Genomic DNA, 19,024 nt, shown 5'->3' with positions numbered 1-19,024 from the left:
ATGTCGGAGAAGAACACTAAGAAACAATATTTGGCTGATATTTAAGTATGAATTGTCAACTAAACTAGCACAATCTCACGATGAACCGGCAGCATCTGCCCCTTCAAATTTATTCTTGAAAGGAACTACATGTAACCAGATTTAGCCGAGCCAAGAGCACTTGCCCCACTGCAACCTAACAACATATCCAGGGAACCAATGATTCACAGGTAACATAGTAATTACCTTACCCAAGCCACCATAGATTTGACCAGGCGTTGTTGGTTGGGGAATAAAACAGAAATCTCAAGTCTCAGGCTGCAGCACACAAACTAGATCAGTATGAGAGAATTTTAAGATGTAACTGGTTATTTAAACAGTGTCGCATCACTTGATGTCTGGATCAGCAGATCGGGTGTTAGGAAGGCATCATAAGCATCAGATCTTGACTGTCAAGTCAAGCACTACAGGAAGAGCAATTAGCAAGAAAAGATTTACAATCCGAATTCAGAACACTGGTACAGATATCATACCTATGGATCAGATGTGTGCAGCATCTTCCCAGAGGCGGGACTGGAGAGGATCACGTACAAACCAATAAACCAAATCTGACTTCGTCGCGCCTGATCTACTGATCTACAGGTAATTGTGGTACTGGACTTGGCGGCGGCTGTTCCGCGAGTTGACAAGTGCAAAGGGCTGTAGTGGCGAGGGCGAAGGGGGAGCGACACGAGGGCTATTTGCCTTTTGGCCTCCTTGAGTGTACCTTCCTTTCTAGACATGCCATTTTTAATTAACAGAAAATGACATTACAACGTACGCATAGGCTTGGATCGTGATCAAGTAAACGCATTGGAATCCTAATGACAAAGAGTGAAGGGATCAAGGTCTCGCTCGTTTTCCCTAACCTAGACACCGCCACATGAAGGAGACTAGGGAAGCGATCCTCTACCTCCGATCTACACCGGCCAGGGCTAGTCCCCTCTCCCTCCGACTGCTGCTTCGGCGGCAGGAGGGAGGGGGGACCCCTTCCTCCGCTCTGTAGTTAGGGTTTTCTTTTGTAGGTCGTGGTGCACCGTTCGGTTGGTGGAAGCGGCGCCCGGCCGAATAAATCAGCATTAGCTCCACTCTCCCACCAACGGTACCCTTCATGGCGGCGCCTTGGAGTTCATGGCATCATGTGTTGGCCGATCCTTCAAATCGGCGGCGTTAGTGTTCATGGATGGTGTTGGCGAGGCTGCGGCGGCGACCCCTTCAGGTGTATCTCTCCTTCTGCCTTGTCCCCATTGCTGCGGCGTTGTCTCTGACGTCACGGTGGAGTAGGGAGGTTTTGCTGTCCGTGAGTACACGCAGACAGTTGTCGATGCAGGTGACAGCTGAAAGAAGGTGCATCCGATGATGGGTTCGTGGTTGGAAGCTGACAGTTCTGATTTCCTCCTCCGATATCGCAGTTGTGCGGGGGTTGTTAGTTTTGGAGTTCGATGGCGTGTCCGGGGACACGTTGCCTCGGTACGATTCTTTCGATGACAATGTTTTTGCTTCAGACAAACTACTTTGGAGGTCCCGAAAGCTGCAGATCAGCGATGGAGCCGCGTTGAGCTCGGGTGAAGAGGCACCGATTTCTGGATAGGATCATCCTATCTTTTCAGTCATATAATGTTGGTGTTTACGTGGCTCGTAACTGAATCTTTATTTTATTAATGAGACACATATTACTAAGAAAAAAAGCACACGCCTATATTTTTTTTTGTTGGTTTTTTATCTTTATATATAATCTTGGGTTTTGGCTAGGGTTTCTTGTGCCTCCCGCCGGTGCCGCCGTCCATCTACCTCGTCTCCCGTGATCTTAGGAACATTGAGGCGTGGTGGATCGCGTGCCCTACTGGCGGCAGGGCTTCATTCTTTCATACTCTTTTGTGTTTTGTTAGGGTTAGTGTTCTGCTCAGAGAGGCGAATGGACGATGGTTCTCTGAAGATTGAATGAGCTCTCCCTGCCTTTCCCCCATCCTGGTGATGTTTCTAGCATCATCGGACGGTGTGTGGGGGTTTGTCTCTGGTGGATCTCATGGGATTCGGCTGGCGTTTGTCTTTGGATCCACGTGGCCCTTGTCTTCGTTCGTCTATGTTTGTGTGTCTACAAGTTGAATCCTTTTGATCTACGCTTCTCTTCAGCGGCGACAATTGCTGTTGTGGTGTATGGGACCTTAGAGCGACGATTTTCCGACTGTTTATTACAATAAGGTTTGCCCGGCGCCTTTCAATCCACCTTAGTCTTGCATGTGAGATGCGTGCCTCCCAATCCACCTAAGTCTTCAAGTGAGCACGTGATCGAACGAACACCCGATGGTCTCCTGGCTTAACGACATGCGTTTATGTGGCCAACGGATCAGTCGGTTGATCGTAAGCCTTTTCCATTTTTGCCAGTCTCCTGGCTTTAAAAGGAGCACCCGATGGATAATCCTAGCAAAGCAGGAGTGTAGATGAGCAGAGAGTGTGGACGAAGCAAGATCTCACCATCACGCTCGCCCGAAAGTCCCGAAAGATCAACTCTGTGATGCGGTAAAATCGCCGCGTCAAAACGAAAGCCGCAAAGAAGGAGAAGCTCAGCAAACAGAAGGCCCGCGGAGTTCATGCTTGTGGCGTACGTGGGGACAAGGCAGCAAAACGTACGCAATCCGTCTTAAACTCAAGCCAAAGCCACGTTGTCCGTCTCGGACAGACGCACATCGTCTTATAATATTGAACCCGAGTCCACTTCGTACTACTCTCATCAAGCGATGTACCCTTAAAGTTAGCCCCCGGCGTGTCCCTCCAACAATCAAACGCCCCCGCCTGTCGCCGCCAGCATGAACTGGCTCAGGAACTCGCGCTTAATTTTCTCCAGGCTCCAGATCGTCCGACGCTACTGCAACCCTGCCCAGACACTACCAGGTCCTCGATCGCGTTCCAATATCATGGGCTCAATCCGACGGCTCTTTTTCCGCCACGTCAAGCCTGCCGCCTCCCATATGGCCCATGCGCCGTCGCTGCCGGCAGTCGTCTCACGGAGCCGACCGTGGTGGTACCCGAACCCGTGGAAGGTGGCCGCCGCGGTGGTTGTCCCACCCTATGCTGCCAAGTTCAGTATTTTTGCCGCGATAAGCCAACAAGAGACCGTGCCCTACACCAACCGGGCCCATCGTGTCCTCCTGACCTCGTCGGAGGAGTGCGAGTTTGGCGATGAAAACTTCAACTATTGGAAGACGAAGAACGGCAAAGACATCCTTGGCCCGTCTGACCCGAGGACTGTCCTCGTCCGCCGCATCGCCTCAGACATCATCCACGGAGTCCGCCGCCTCTTCCCCAACAACAGCGTCCATGACGATGATGTTAAGCAGGGGAAGATGGTGGTGCGGCCACAGACGGGGCATCTCAATGACCTTAACTGGGAGGTGATAGTTGTCGACGATGACCAAGTAAAGGCTTTCAGCTCGATGGGCGGGAAGATTGTAATCCACACTGGATACCTCAAGCATTTGAAGACCGATGCCGAGATTGCCACGGTTATTGGCCATGAGGTAGGTTTCCCTTATTGGAGTATCGGTGCATTTGCAGACGGAAGTTTGGTTGCTTTCAAGTGGGGCAATCATTGACGCCATTTTTTTGTAGGCCGCACATGTTGTTGCAAGGAATAGCATGGAGTTGTTGAGGTCAATTCCGTTCTACGAACTAATGCCCTTCTCACGAAGGTACATTTTAATAATTAATTACATTGTTCTTGAAATTAGTAATTGCATTCTCTCTTAAAAAAATAGCATTTTGTATGGAAATTGAAACATGTTGGTTTGCCAAATACTAGGTGCTCTATGTATGCAAGGATATTTTATTGTCGAGGCTGTATATCTTATCTCTTGTGTGTTTTACCTGTATATACATTGTAGGGCCGAATTGGAGGCGGATCACATCGGATTGATGATAATGGCCGCTGCTGGTTTCGATCCACGCGTAGCCCCTGAGTTCCGCAAGAAGATTGAAGAGATCATTGGAGACACGAAATTAATGGACTACATCGGTACTCATCCTTCGTTTGAGACAAGATCACGGATGTTATCACAAAAGGAGGTCATGGAGGAGGCGTTGGAGCTGTACAAACAAGAACGTATGCGCAGGGAGAAGTGCCAATCTGTGTCTTCCCTATGGTGGAACGTCCTCGGATACCGATCTTGCTAGATGATCCGTTGCGTCAATGGCACAATGACCAAATACAACAAAAAAGTTAGCCAGACTACTATAAAATGTTTTTTAATGAATTGTTGGAAATTATGATGTTAGTCTCTTTTTCTGCAAAAAGTAGGATAACGCCCGGACTCTATACCGAGCGATGCACGCAACTATCTTTATTGTGATGTTAATCCTTCTATCTGTCATTATATTTTTAAAGCAAGAGGCAAACAAGGCATTACATTCATCTACATAGATTAAATTATATTGGCCGTGAATTTTAGATATTGATGTCTGAGATTTTTTTAACACAGTACAGACGTAGATGCTCATACATACGCATATACACTCATCCCTATGAATACATGCATGCATACCTTACCCCTATGAACACCTTCGAGTGACTGAGTTGTGGCTCCGAAAGGAGCTTCAACAAAGTATTACATAAATATATATTGCAGACAAGAACAAATGGTGTGATCGATGCCAAGTAGTCTACGTACAAATTGAATCTTTTTTGTGTTTTTACACAAGACCCCCTACACTTTCAGGTAATTAGCCCGCAATTCACTTTTAAGTGATAAATTGACTCTTTTTTGTGTTTTTACAGAAAACACCATGTCTTCTATACTAATTAACCCGTAGTCTACGTACAACAATTTTTTTTGATATATCCATATCTTTTAAACCATAACCCCAATTTTAACATGCTATATATGAAATTTGATTTGAAAAATGTGTAGAATTCAAATATAATGTTATTCCACTAGTAGAAAACAGGTCTTTGGTTTTTGCCAGACCAGAGCAATAGTCTCGGTCGACTTACGAACCGGGACTAATGCTTGCATCAGTCCCGGTTCGAGTGGCCAGGATGCCGGTCGGGCCTCGGCGGGCACCAGTCCCGGTTCGGCTAGGACCTTTAGTCCCAGTTCCAGCCACCAACCGGGATTAAAGGGCCTGGCTCCTGGCGCAACCCCTTTAGTCCCTGTTGGTGTCTAGAACCGTGACTGAAGACAGATCTTCAGTCCCGGTTCTAGACACCAACCGGGACTAAAAGAATGACTATATATATGCTCGTCCCTGCCCGCTCACTCCTCTGTTTTTTGGCCGGTCAGCGTGTGCAGGTGTGTGCTACTCTCTGTTCTCACCTCCTATGCACATGAGGTGTTCGATGAAATGCCCGAGCCACACTTAAGCTTTCTCTCCTCTCCAAGCTCGACCTCCAACCTCCATTTTGCCCAAGATTTGTCTAGATTTGGCGGTGCACCAACTATCCAAGTGTTCTGAAAAGGTTAGCAACTTCATCCTCATCTCTCACTACTAGTTTAGCTCATTTCAAATGCTCTAGAAGTAGTGTGGTTTGTGGGTTTTAGTGGAGGAGTGTATGTGTGAGTTTATTTGATTTAGATGCACAATTTGAGCTCAAATTAACTTTTTAGTTTGCACATGTGTAGGGTGTCGTCCCGTCCCCGTGCCCATCATCCTCACCCCCGTCGATCGCCCGTGCCGATCTCGTCGTCGGCACCACCGTGGTGATCCTCTTGTTCTTAATTAACTTTTTTTAGAGAAAAAATTCTGACTTGTATGATTTATATAGCTACTTGTATAATTTTCTTACTTGTATTATTGTTTGTTATTATGTAGTGCCATGGTTTTGGTATCCCCCCGTCGGCTCTCGTCCGGTCTATGATTCAGATGTGGTATATTATCCTTTATAGTAACTATTTGTTTCATTTAGTGTTTATGACAATTATGCCGACCAACTTGACATAGATATTTTTATCTAGGAGGTATGTGAATCAAAAATTCCAACCGACCCTCTTGTCGAGAGGTTAAATTTAGTTGAAAAAGAAAACAATTATTTGAAAGAAAAGTTGAAAAGAATTTAAGAAGAGAAGATGAAATTGGAGTTGCATGTTGCCAATGTCGTCGATGATCACCAGATCAAGATGGATGCAATGCGCTTGAAGATTAGGAAGATTAGAAAATATGTCATTGATAAAGAGGCTTGGTATATTATGTTGTTGGATCAATTGTTACCTTAGTTGCGATTTTGATCGCATTTGTTGGTGCATTTACATAGTTGTATGTTGTTTTATGAGAACCATATATGAAGTTTATGTATTTATTGTTGCAGTAATAACATTTGATCACTACTGTACTTTGGTTTTAATGTGATGATGGACTTGTATTAATTTGGTCATTTCTCTATTCATGATGTTTTGTAATGGTTTTTGATATACTTAATTACATAATACAGATGAACCGGCAATGGATGTATGGTGACCGGCGCACTTCAGAGTATATTACGGGCCTGCGTAATTTTCTTGGTGTGGCCGAGGCAACAAAGCAGAATGGTTTTATGTACTGTCCATGTGTTCACTGTGGGAATACGAAGGATTACTCTTCCTCGAAAACCCTTCACGTCCACCTGCTTGAGAAGGTTTTCATGCCCCACTATTATGTTTGGACAAAGCACGGAGAAAGAGGGGTTATGATGGAAGACAATGAAGAAGAAGAGGGTGATGACAACTATCCGGATCCTATGTTCCCTGAATACGGTGATACTGCAACGGGGGGGAGCTGAAGATCAAGAGGCACCAGATGTGCCAGATGATGATCTTCGCCGGGTCATTGTTGATGCACAAAGAGGATGCAAAAGTGAAAGGGAGAAGTTGAAGTTCGATCGCATGTTAGAGGATCACAAAAAACGATTGTACCCAAATTGCGAAGATGGCAACACAAAGCTCGGTAACACACTGGAATTGTTGCAATCGAAGGCAGAGAATGGTGTATCTGACAAGGGATTTGGTTTGCTACTAAAAATAATGAAGAAGAAGCTTCCAAAGGATAACGAATTGCCTTACACTACGTACGAGGCAAAGAAGGTTCTCTGCCCTCGAGGATTAGAGGTCCAGAAGATACATGCATGCCCTAATGACTGCATCCTCTACCGTGGTGAGGAGTACGAGAATTTGAACGCATGCCCGGTATGCGGTGCATTGCCGTATAAGATCAGACGAGATGACCCTGGTGATGTTGAGGGCGAGCGCCCCAGGAAGAGGGTTCCTGCCAAGGTGATGTGGTATGCTCCTATAATACCATGGTTGAAATGTCTGTTCAGAAACAAAGAGCATGCCAAGTTGTTGCGATGGCACAAAGAAGACCGTAAGAAAGACGGGATGTTGAGAGTACCCGCTGACGGGTCGCAGTGGAGAAAAATTGAGAGAAAGTGGTGGGACATTGCAGGTGATGCAAGGAACATATGGTTTTTCTTAAGTGCATATGGCATTAATCCTTTTGGGGAGCAGAGCAGCAACATAGCACCTGGCCTGTGACTCTATGTATCTATAACCTTCCTCCTTGGTTGTGCATGAAGTGGAAGTTCATGATGATGCTAGTGCTCATCCAAGGCCCTAAGCAACCCAGCACCGACATTGATGTGTCCCTAAGGCCATTAGTTGAAGAACTTTTACAGCTGTGGGATAAAAAAGGTGTATGTGTGTGGGATGAGCACAAACAACAGGAATTTGACCTACGAGCTTTGTTGTTTGTAACCATTAATGACTGGCCTGCTCTTAGTAACCTTTCAGGACAAACAAACAAGGGATACCACGCATGCACGCACTGTTTAGATGAGACTGAAAGTATATATTTGGACAAATGCAAGAAGAATGTGTACCTGGGACATCGTCGATTTCTTTCGTCAAAGCATGCCTTAAGAAAGAAAGTCAAGCATTTCAAAGGTGAGGTAGATCACTGGAAGAAGCCTGTCCTCCATATTGGTGATGGTATACTTGACATGGTCAATGATTTACAAGTAATCTTCGGAAAGGGTCCTGACGGACAATCTGTTCCGAATGACGCTGAGGGACACGCACCCATGTGGAAGAAGAAATCTATATTTTGGGACCTACCCTATTGAAAAGACCTAGAGGTTCGCTCTGCAATCGACGTGATGCACATGACGAAGAATGTTTGCGTGAACCTGCTAGGCTTCTTGGGCGTGTATGGGAAGACAAAAGATACATCGAAGACACGGGAGGACCAGCAACATGTGAATGAAAAATACGCATGGATCCAAAGCAGTATCAATGTCCTGCCAGCTACGCTCTTACCAATGCAGAGAAGGAAATCTTTTTTGAATTCCTGCTCAGTATCAAGGTCCCGTCTAGCTTCTCGTTGAATATAAAGGGAATAATAAATATGGCAGAGAAAAAATTCCAGAACCTAAAGTCTTATGACTGCCACATGATTATGACGTAACTGCTTCCGGTCGCATTGAGGGGCTTCTACCAGAAAATGTTCGATTAGCCATTGTGAAGCTATGTGCATTCCTCCATGCAATTTCTTACAAGGTAATTGATCCAGAAATCCTATAAAGGTTACAGAGTGATTTGGTCCAATGCCTTGTCAGTTTCGAGTTGGTGTTCCCACCATCCTTCTTCAATATTATGACGCACGTCCTAGTTCACCTAGTCAAAGAGAATGCCATTCTGGGTCCTGTATTTCTACACAATATGTTCCCTTTTGAGAGGTTCATGGGAGTCTTAAAGAAATATGTTCGTAAACGTGCTAGGCCAGAAGGAAGCATCTCCAAGGGCCATGAAACAGAGGAGGTCATTGGGTTTTGTGTTGACTTTATTCCTGACCTTAAGCCAATTGGTGTCCCTCAATCACGGTATGAGGGGAGATTGAGTGGAAAAGGCATGCTAGGAGCGGATTCAATAATATGCAGGGACGGGCATTCTTGGGCGCAAGCACACTACATAGTTCTACAGAATTCTACCATGGTGGCCCCGTATATCAATGAACACAAGAATATTCTACGCTCAAAACACCTGGAGAAGTCTGACGACTGGATTACAGGTGAACACATCGGGACTTTCAGCGGTTGGTTGCAAACACATCTCAGGCATAACACCATTGTTGGAGATGAGCTATACTTGTTGGCCAGGAAACCATCTATGACTGTATTGACTTACCAAGGGTACGAGATAAATGGGAATACATTTTACACGATCTCCCAAGATAAAAAGAGCACTAGCCAAAACAGTGGTGTCCGCTTTGATGCAGCAAACACTAATAGGGCAAAGGACACATATTATGGTTACATAGAGGAGATATGGGAACTGGACTATGGATGTGAATTTAAGATCCCTTTGTTTCGGTGCAAATGGGTCAATCTGACAGGAGGCGGGGTACAGGTAGACCTGCAGTATGGAATGACAACAGTGAATCTCAACAATCTTTGGTACACAGGCGAACCATTCGTCCGAGCCGATGATGTGGCGCAGGTTTTCTATGTGAAGGACATGTCTACCAAACCGAGAAAAAGAAAAGATAAGGAAGCGAATACATCATACGATGAGCCAAAGCACCACATAGTTCTTTCAGGGAACAGAAACATCGTAGGAGTGGAGGACAAGACAGACATGTCAAAAGATTATGACAAGTTTCATGAAATTCCTCCCTTCATAGTGAAGACTGACCCAAGCATCCTGTTAAATGATGAATATTATCCATGGTTATGGCGCAATAAGCAAGGGACACACGCAAAGAAAAAGTGAAGATTATCCATGGTTATCCATTGTAATAGATTAGTTTTCGTCCGAAACCCTCATACTTCGAAAGAGATTGTCTAGTTTGTACACGAAGTGGATCCAGTTTTTTCCGTAACCCTCTCAACTTTTTAGCACATGCTATGTGGGTGAAATTATGATACCATGCCAAGTTTTAACCTTTTCAGAGTTCATTTATAGTGCTTCTCAATTTCGATGTCATTTAGCTCAAAAAATCATTAAATGCGTGAAAAATAGCAAATGAAGTCAGAAAATGGTTGAAAATTGATGCTGTGGCTTTGAATGGTGCATATTGAATGCACAAAAAGTCTAGAGTTAAAATAACTTAAAAAATGAAATCCCTTTGTAATAGATGAGTTTTCGTCCGAAACCCTGATACTTCGAAAAGATTGTCAAGTTTGTACACGAAGTGCATCCAGTTTTTACGGTAACCCTCTAACCTTTTTAGCACATGCTATGTGGGTGAAATTATGATACCATGCCAAGTTTCAACCTTTTCAGAGATTCATTTGTAGTGCTTTTCAACTTCAGGGTCATTTAGATCAAAATAAATCATCAAATGCATTTAAAAAAGCAAATGAAGTCAGAATAGGGTTGAAAATTGATGTTGTGGCTTTGAATGGTGCATATTGAACGCACAAAAACTCTGGAGTTAAAATATGTTAAAAATGAAACCCCTTTGTAATAGATGAGTTTTCGTCCGAAACCCTGATACTTCATAAGAGATTGTCCAGTTTGTACATGACCATCCAGTTTTTGCCGTAACCCTCTAAACTCTTTAGCACATGCTATGTGGGTGAGATTATGATACCATGTCAAGTTTCAACCCTTTTAGAGTTCATTTCTAGTGCTTTTCAACTTCAGGGTCATTTAGCTCAAAAAAATCATTAAAATAATCAACTAAAAAGCTTTTATAAAACTCTAATAGCAAAAAGATTCAACTAAAAAGAATTAATTAAAATATTTTGTTATGATCAACTAAACAAAACTGTGGGCTGCTGAAAATGACCTTTAGTCCCGGTTGGTGGCTGCAACCGGGACTAAAGGGTGGGTCTAAAGGGGGCTATATAACCAGCACTTAGAGAATTTTCCAATCCCCATCCAGTTCTTTGATATCTCTTCCTCTCCCCCGACGGCACCGACGACCACCTCGATGCCGCCAGGCTGCCGCACCGCGCCGTTGCCTCCCCGAGCCCTACCCCGATGCCGTCCCCCGCTCCCCTCGCCACGCCATGCCCCGACGCCGTCGCCGCGCCCTGCCCCGACGTTGCTAGTCGCTCCTCGCTCGTCGCCGGACCTCCTTGCGCGCACTCCCCCCGTCGCCGCGGGCCCCCGAGCTCATTCCTCGTCGCCGGTGTCAAGCTCCATCGCCGCACCCCCAGTGAGCTCCCCCCTCCTCGAGCTCTGCCCTCTGTAATGCATGATGTTTGTCCAAATTGTGTGCAAAGTTTCAGTAGTAGCTACAGAATTGTTTAAGAAACAGAGTTGTTGGTTGATTCAGAATAAAAGGACTTAAGCATGTGTTTAAAAGTAGCAATTTTAATCTACGAGGAAAACCAAAAAAGTACTAGTTGCTCAGGAGAAAATAAGAAACTTGTAGGTTCCTACTTTCAAACACATGCTTGACTCAGAAAAATAATTAGTCTTCAACAAGTGAGAGGAGAAAATACCCATGGAAACCTAGAATTATTATATTTCTTGATGGACAAAAGTTTCATATGAGGAAAACAAATCATGTGCTTTTCTTCTATGTCTAATTTCTACAAGTGCAAATTTCCATGGAAGTTTTTATAACTAGATTGCTACAGAACCTATCGTATGAGTTTATTGCCACATAATAGTTCTAGGTTCTAGCTGCTCATATAATTTATACTAATTACATGTCTTGATTCTGGGTGACTTCCTTAGTAAAGAAACATTTGTACTTGCTAGATGCATTTCATTACCCCTGCTTGTATGGAGTATATTTAGGTGTATTACATATTTCCAAAATGAACTATTGTTCTAGGTCATATCAAGTTCTTTTGCGATTTTTTTGTAGTCCTGTTTTGTATCATCGTCTCCCTGTTTTTAGCTCTCTGTTTTCAAGCTTAACCTGTCAAGTGTATGTTATCATATTTATAAGAGATTAGGTAATCAACATTGCATACCAGTGTAAACTATTAACGCTTTAGCTTATTGGATGTAATGATAAATGTTACTTTTCATGATCATCTGTCAAGCAAATGTTGATGGTTTAGTTGTGTTTCCTTTCACATCTAATGCTCTTGCTGGATCTAATGAGAAAGATCTGTTCTTTTTTGCCAACCCAGCATGCATGCGTGCTTACAAAGGTTTAGTGGTTCATGTCAAATTAATGCAGGTTGTTATTTCCAGGGTTGGTGGTTCATGTATTGACTTGTGTGTGCTCAGTGCTCTGCTTGCCGCTGTCACCGCCGTTACATAGTCAATGATTTTTTTGTTCATAGAAATTTTTGGAGCTCACGGACAAAGCCTTCGGCTAACCACATCCATATTAATGTTTATTTCATGATCAAAGTATCTTTTGGATATATGCTCAGATGCAACAGACAAGGCCTTCGATGAAATTTTTGTTCATAGAAATTTTTGTCTTTAGAGTTTATTTAGAGTTCATTTTGATGTTCATTGTGATGTATGAAAACTTGGTCAATATTTTGTCCTTAGAGTTTATTTAGAGTTCATTTTGATGTTCATTGTGATGTATGAAAACTTGGTCAATATTTTGTCTTTAGAGTTTATTTAGAGTTCATTTTGATGTTCATTTTGATGTATGAAAACTTAGTCAATATTTTGTCTTTAGAGTTCATTTTGATGTATGAAAACTTGGTCAATATCTTGTATTTGTGGATGTTAAGTGATCTTAATGGTATTGTGGATGTTAATGGACAGAAAAACAAAGCAAAGAACATTTTTTGCATTAGAGAGTTCGTTTTGTATTCATCTTGTGTATAAAGCTTGTATTCATCTTGTCGTTAAAACATAACCCCGATAACTGTGATTTTGAGGCATATGAAAACATGAGAGAGGGGACCGTTAAAACATAACCCTGATAACTTTGATTTTGAGGCATATGAAAACATGAGAGAGGGGGTCGTTAAAACATAACCCCAATAACTTCGACATAAGGGGGGTGGGTTCGTTAAAACATAACCCTGATAACTTTGATTTTGAGGCATATGAAAAAATGATTTGCACGTCGGATATGCATGAGAGAGGTGGTCCGCAAAGTATCCTCTCCTGAAAGATAGGACGACTCATCAGACATGAGGGGGGAGGAGTCCTCGACGATCGTGTGAAACTGACTGTTATAAAACTTGTCAACTTTGCATGATGTTTGCCACTAGCTAATCCATTGCTCATATGCATATGATTCCTTGTTGTGATTAGGTCTATGTTTGCCAGTAATCCATCTCTCATGGTTGTATATTGCCATGTCGTAATATTTGCAAAAACTATGGAACACGACAGAGAGTTAGAACAACAAGAGTTGTTGTGGGATATAATCCGCGATGGAGGTGATGATATCGCCTCGTCATTTCTCAACGACATCGAAGGTGAGGGAAGAGAGGATGACGGCTCCGGTGATCGAATGGAGGAGAAAGGAGATGATGGCTCTGCCGGTGTTGGAGCCTTAACTGTTGAAAAGTCCGGCGAGGTATATATATTAATTAAGCCTCTCCTGACCAGATGCATTAATTGTTTTTTATGTACATATATTAACGCTTCTTTCTTCTTTCAGCCCTCCGGATCGAGCCAAATTTCTATAAGGAGACGAGGCCCGAAGAAAAGGTTGGGCGAGCTTGAAAGGTTCATGATCGAAGAAGTCGCTCCAGATGGTCAACCGATTGTTCCCAAGCGGACCAAACACAAATTTATACATCAATGCGGAGTTTTTGTTAGGGACAGCGTCCCGATCAGCATCCAAGAATGGAATAGGAAGAAGGACGCTGCAGTTTCTTATGTCGACGATAGACAGAAAGATGAGCTTTGGAACTCGCTCATGGCAAATTTCAGCCTACCGCAAGAGGAGGATCCAAATAACCCAGTTATACAACAAAAAGTCAAGGCCTTTGCTCTTAAGAAGATGGCAGACCAATTCAAGAACTGGAAGAAAAGATTGAATGATCAGTTTGTCAAGAAAGACGAGAATCCAGAATTCAGCGGTCAATATGCGAAGATAAGAGATCACTGGCCCGCATTTGTCGCATACAGGAAATCGGAGGAAGCTAAGGAAAGGTCCAATATAAATAAGCAAAATGCTGCCAAGAAGTTGTTTCACCATGTTACGGGGTCAGGTGGCTACGATCATGCCCGGGCTGCGTGGGACAAAGCTGAGAATGACCTGCTTGAGAAAGGGATCCAGCTAGAGACGTTGGACTTCCCCGAACGGGCAAGGACTTGATTCTTCGGGCATGGGGGAACTTTGCACCCAGAAACAGGGAAGTGTGTTTACACGAAAGCTATTCTTGAAATACCCGTCAAAAAAATTCTGGAAGGAATCAAGGAAGTGCAGGAAGGGAAGTTTCATCCCGACAGAGAGAAGGACGGGCTGACAAAGGCCCTCGGGAATCCTGAACACCCTGGACGAACACGAGGCACATCAGGCTCCGTTCCATGGAATCTTGGGTTTCCCCACAACACTGGTTATAGAAGCCGAGGGAGAAAGAAGAAAGAGGAAGCAGACCAGATACAAAAGTTAGGAGAAAGATTAGCGCAGCACGAGCAGAAATTCTAAGGCATATACCAATCAGTGAGCTTCTCAGCAGCACGAAGATCCTTCTAGAGATACTGCCCACGAAGCTACCCCACCATCTCAGCAGAAAAGCAGCATGGCTTCCATGAAGCTACCCCACCGTATCACTGCTCCTCGCTACACTGTGGATGATATCACGGGGAAGGAACCTTGTGAGCTGATTGTGAAATGCATGAAAATAACCTTGAAGGTGGCGCTCGGCTATGCCTTACCTAGTGGACCTGATGCAACTTGGCATTGCACTCCGATTCGAGTTGGCTATGCTTTTGTCGGGGTGGATGAAGTTACCCAGGGATTTAAGAGGATGGACCTTGATTAGCCTACAGGTGAAGGGGACATTCATCTGGGGGCTGCCTTAAGGACTACCATTCTATGGAGAAAGGAAAACATCGTGCTTCCAGAATGGACGCCTCGTCAGGAGACTCAGCCGGAGGAGGCCACCCCTCAGCAGACTCCTGGCAGTACACCAGCTCTATCTCCGCAGCCTCAGCCTTCTCCGCTGCGTAGCACACTCCGTCGCCTCAGCTGTCTCCGCCGCCTCAGCGAACTCCGGCGGAGGAGGCCCCTCAGCAGAATCCTCTGGCGCACCAGCGGACTCCGCCTCCTCCGTCGCGTCAGCTGACTCCGCCTCCTCAGCACCGGCGGAACAGAGCCGCCTCCGCTCCGGCGGCTAGCAGTACAGGAAAGAAGAAATCCAGAGATGCATATGGTCCAAGTCTCAAGCCTCTTCCCAAGAGACCCTACGACATGACTCCGGAGGAAAATCACGAAATCGTGACGAAGTACGTGAAAGAACATTTTGCACTGAAACGTCCACCTCCAAATGAGATAACACATCCGGTAGCAGTGAAGCGCTGTCAAGGCCCTTAATCGACCACCACCGCATCCGCCGCTATCACACTATGACCGCTGTATTGTAAAGATATTTAATGAAGCTAAGCGGTCGGGAAGTACTAGCAGTGGTGCAAGAAGAAGTGGGAAAACAATTCCCCAGCTCGGTGAACAGGAAAAACAGTCGTGCACCCAGTTCAAGGTGTTTGCCGATATCGCTGATATTGATCCGGGGGTAGTGGCCGCTAATCCTGATTTCACTCTTGGTGTTTTCTTAAGCGATAATGTACGGTCAAAACTGCTGAGGTAGCCTATAGATACGAGCATGGGAAGCCTCTCGTCAAACCTGAGCAGTTCAGGAAACTATCAATGATGATGCGAAGATTCCATGACTGGTACATGGAAACCTGCAAGGATGGGACCGACAGTATCTATGCGGGAATTAAAGATGAGCATGACTTGAATGGAAACGAGATGTTGTACACTGAATTTGAAGAATTCTTTCAGTTATACAATCAAGACGCCCTCAACAAAACGCTCGTCAGTTCCTATTGTCTGTAAGTATTATTTCTGTAATTAAGTCTCTAGCTCAGCTCGTTCATTGCATGTATAATTAATTATCCTCACTATATTATGCAGATTGAAGATCCTCGAATGCAAAAGAGGACAAATATATGACATTGGATTCATTAATCCAGATTAAGTAAATGAATATACAATAACTAACATGCCCGTGGATACAGAGAAATGCTTGCTAAATGCATTAATTAAACAATATGACAGAAGGGCAATACTCTTTTCTTACAACTTCCCATGAGTGTTACTAGCTGTTTTGTGCACATTCTGTTTAGCTTACTCGAGGTTAAGTGTAATTGATGAGTTATGCGTGCACGGGTTTCACTTTACTTTGCTAATCATTCAGCTTGACACGGGAGTTGTAACTATCTTGGACTCGAAACGTAAAGACCCTACAGAGTGCGCGACGATGAGTGAAATGCTCTAGAAGTAAGTTCACTCATTATCGCACCATATCGGCAACTTTCATTTATTTCCTGATATCAAGTAATCATTTTCTTTGCCGTGCAGGGTTTGAAAAAAGTTCACCTGCACCCCTACAAATAGGGGTGAATGGGAAAAGGAGCTGCGATTTTCACACGAGAAAGTAAGCAGTACTAGCTAGTTCCGCGCATCTCTCATTCATTCTAGTTTCAATACCATTATCATGCTTGATTATTATTTTTATGGTAAAGTACTGCATGAGGCAAGAAGACGGGAACAATTTATGTGGATATTACATTTGCGGGTGGATTCGCCAGACGACCTGTGAGAGGGGCAGATCTATTCGACAATATGAAGTACATAAACAATATTTACATTTTTCTTTTATTACCATCAATTGTGTTGAGTTTCATTCATGTATTTATATTGACCCCCTTTTTTAAGTTAGATCTCTGAGAAGCGGGACGAACTCCTACCAACTAATCGCATACGAGCAATTCAAGAGGAATTGGCGGCATTCTTTGTTGAGCATGTCATATCTAAAGACGGAGAATACTATCGGGATTTCATTACTGATGTTGGTACATAGATGTTAGCTAGTTAGGGATCGCAAGAGATGTTATATATTATATATATGCATGAACATGTAGTATATGTGGTAGCATCGAATAGATATACGAAAACTTGTTGTTCGACCAAGCACAGAGAAAGAGAGGTCACTTCTCTCTATATTCATGACGATGTCGTGTAACGGTTCCTTCATTGCTATATGTATGTACTATAGGGTCAAGTTGAATGGAGCTCAATAATGGCACCGGCCGAGAACACCAACAGGCATAAGGAACCAAAGATGATGGACACAAAAGAAAAGGGGAAAACACAATATGAAACCCCTAAACCCTCCAAAACCCCTAAACCCCTCCTTCCGAAGAAAAAAAAACCCCAGCGCCTGGTTGCTGCTGACGTGTGGCAACCTTTTAGTCCCGGTCGGTATTACCAACTGCCCTCGCGCCCCACAACGGCCACGTGGACCATATTTAGTCCCGGTTCGTAACACAACCAGGACTAAAAGGGCGGGGGGCTTTAGTCCCGATCGTTTAGTCCCGGTTGCAGAACCGGGACTAAAGGCCCTCTGAAACCGGGACTAATGGCCCTTTTCCTACTAGTGTTCTTACCTCTTAACCATTTTTAAAATGCTATTTAGAGTGAAACCTTAAAAAAATAGCGCACAAACAAATTAGAGACAAAAAATGTAGCAAGAGAAAAACCTCATCTTGTGCCACAAGAGAGACGGCTTATGATTGACCACATTGAAACGCGTTGTGGTTCTGTAAGCACTATGATCATCGTATGCGAGAAGACGACGAAGGACAAATGACAAGATGCAATGGCAGAGACAGGCCCCTGCCCGGGGGGCTGGGCCCGGGGCGAGATGATGTATTCCTTCATTGACTGTAGCATTTTTCCCACTGTTGAACATTGTAGCGGTGAAGCAGGCCCGGGGCCAAGTGCTAGCCTGGATCCGCCCCTGACAAGATGGGATGTCATGTTGAAATAAAGAACATGAATCTATTGGTTTCTTGACTCATGATTATTTGGGTTACGAACATGTGGTATCGTTTTTTCCTGTTGCAACGCACGGCTACCAAGAAAGTGCCCTCGCAAGCCGACCCCAGATCATAGAGCCGCGCGCGGCCGTCGCTGTCGAGGAGCACATTGGAGACCAAAACATCCCATGCACCACGGAGATGTTGTCGTGGGGGTGCTACAGGCCTCCAGCGCAACAAGCATGTCACGAAGGACGTGCATGTGGTGGCACCGGATGAGCGGCGTCGTGGTGGAGTGGAGCCGGTCGGATAGAGTGCCGCCGAGCATGTACTCCAGCACCAGCGCACCACGGCGCACGCTGCTGTCCCGTTGTTGTGAGACCTTTTACAGTGCATCAAATATATTTGAACAGTTCATTTTATGTGATTGGAGGGCCCAGATGAGGCAATACTATAGTAGATTTCTGGTAGTATATTGAGTAATTAAGGGCATTTTAGGTAGTTAACTTTCTAATCAATCAATCAGGCAAGTTCGCGCACGCAGGTCTCCTAGTGGCCAAAAATTTAGATTGAGTACGAGTCTCCTCACGGGACGAACTGAACGTCGGCGCTGGCACCGCTGCTTGCCGCGTTCTCGTCCGTTGTCATCTAAGGTGAGCCGCAGTCGAAGTCGATGTCAATCATATCGCCGGACACCTCGGGCACCGGCTGGAGGCCGCACCCGCACGCTTGCCCGCCTTCTACGTCCATCTTCTCGATAAGGCACAATGCTTCCATTCAAAACTGTTCCTGCTCGTTGCCGCTGCCAATGTCTAGCCGGCCAAGAAGGGCCTCCATCTCGCCGGTAAACTACATGAGTTCGGTCGTCAGGCAGAAGCCGACGAGGCTGAACCGCTGAACGGGTGCCTGGAGACGCCGTCGTAGCAGGTTTCATCGGATTCATCATGGCACGACGTGATGGCCTTCGTCGGTTCCTCGAGAGGCGGCGACGGGCAGAGCTCCGCAGGGGTGGGATCGAAGATGCGAACGCCGGTACAGCAGGTTCTCCTCACTTCTGCTCCTTCGACGAGTTCCTGCCGGACGGCTCGGGACAACGAGCCACCTCGACGGGA

At 44.8% G+C, this 19,024-nt stretch overlaps 1 protein-coding gene and 1 pseudogene across 1 annotated transcript; both read left to right on the top strand.

The window, feature by feature from the left end:
• The first annotated feature begins 2,987 nt into the window (after positions 1 to 2,987).
• Positions 2,988 to 4,824, top strand: LOC109734589 (mitochondrial metalloendopeptidase OMA1-like). Its single transcript, XM_020293795.1, has 4 exons — positions 2,988 to 3,536; positions 3,628 to 3,707; positions 3,900 to 4,117; positions 4,790 to 4,824. Exons 1-4 carry the CDS (start codon positions 2,988 to 2,990, stop codon positions 4,822 to 4,824), a joined length of 882 nt encoding a protein of 293 aa, XP_020149384.1.
• A 1,862-nt stretch (positions 4,825 to 6,686) lies between these two features.
• Positions 6,687 to 14,184, top strand: LOC141023816 (uncharacterized; annotated as a pseudogene).
• The last annotated feature ends 4,840 nt before the right edge of the window (positions 14,185 to 19,024 follow it).

This window comes from Aegilops tauschii, chromosome 1 (assembly GCF_002575655.3).
Source record: "Aegilops tauschii subsp. strangulata cultivar AL8/78 chromosome 1, Aet v6.0, whole genome shotgun sequence".
Classification (NCBI taxonomy): Eukaryota; Viridiplantae; Streptophyta; class Magnoliopsida; order Poales; family Poaceae; genus Aegilops; species Aegilops tauschii.
This window is presented reverse-complemented; position numbering and strand designations above follow the sequence as displayed.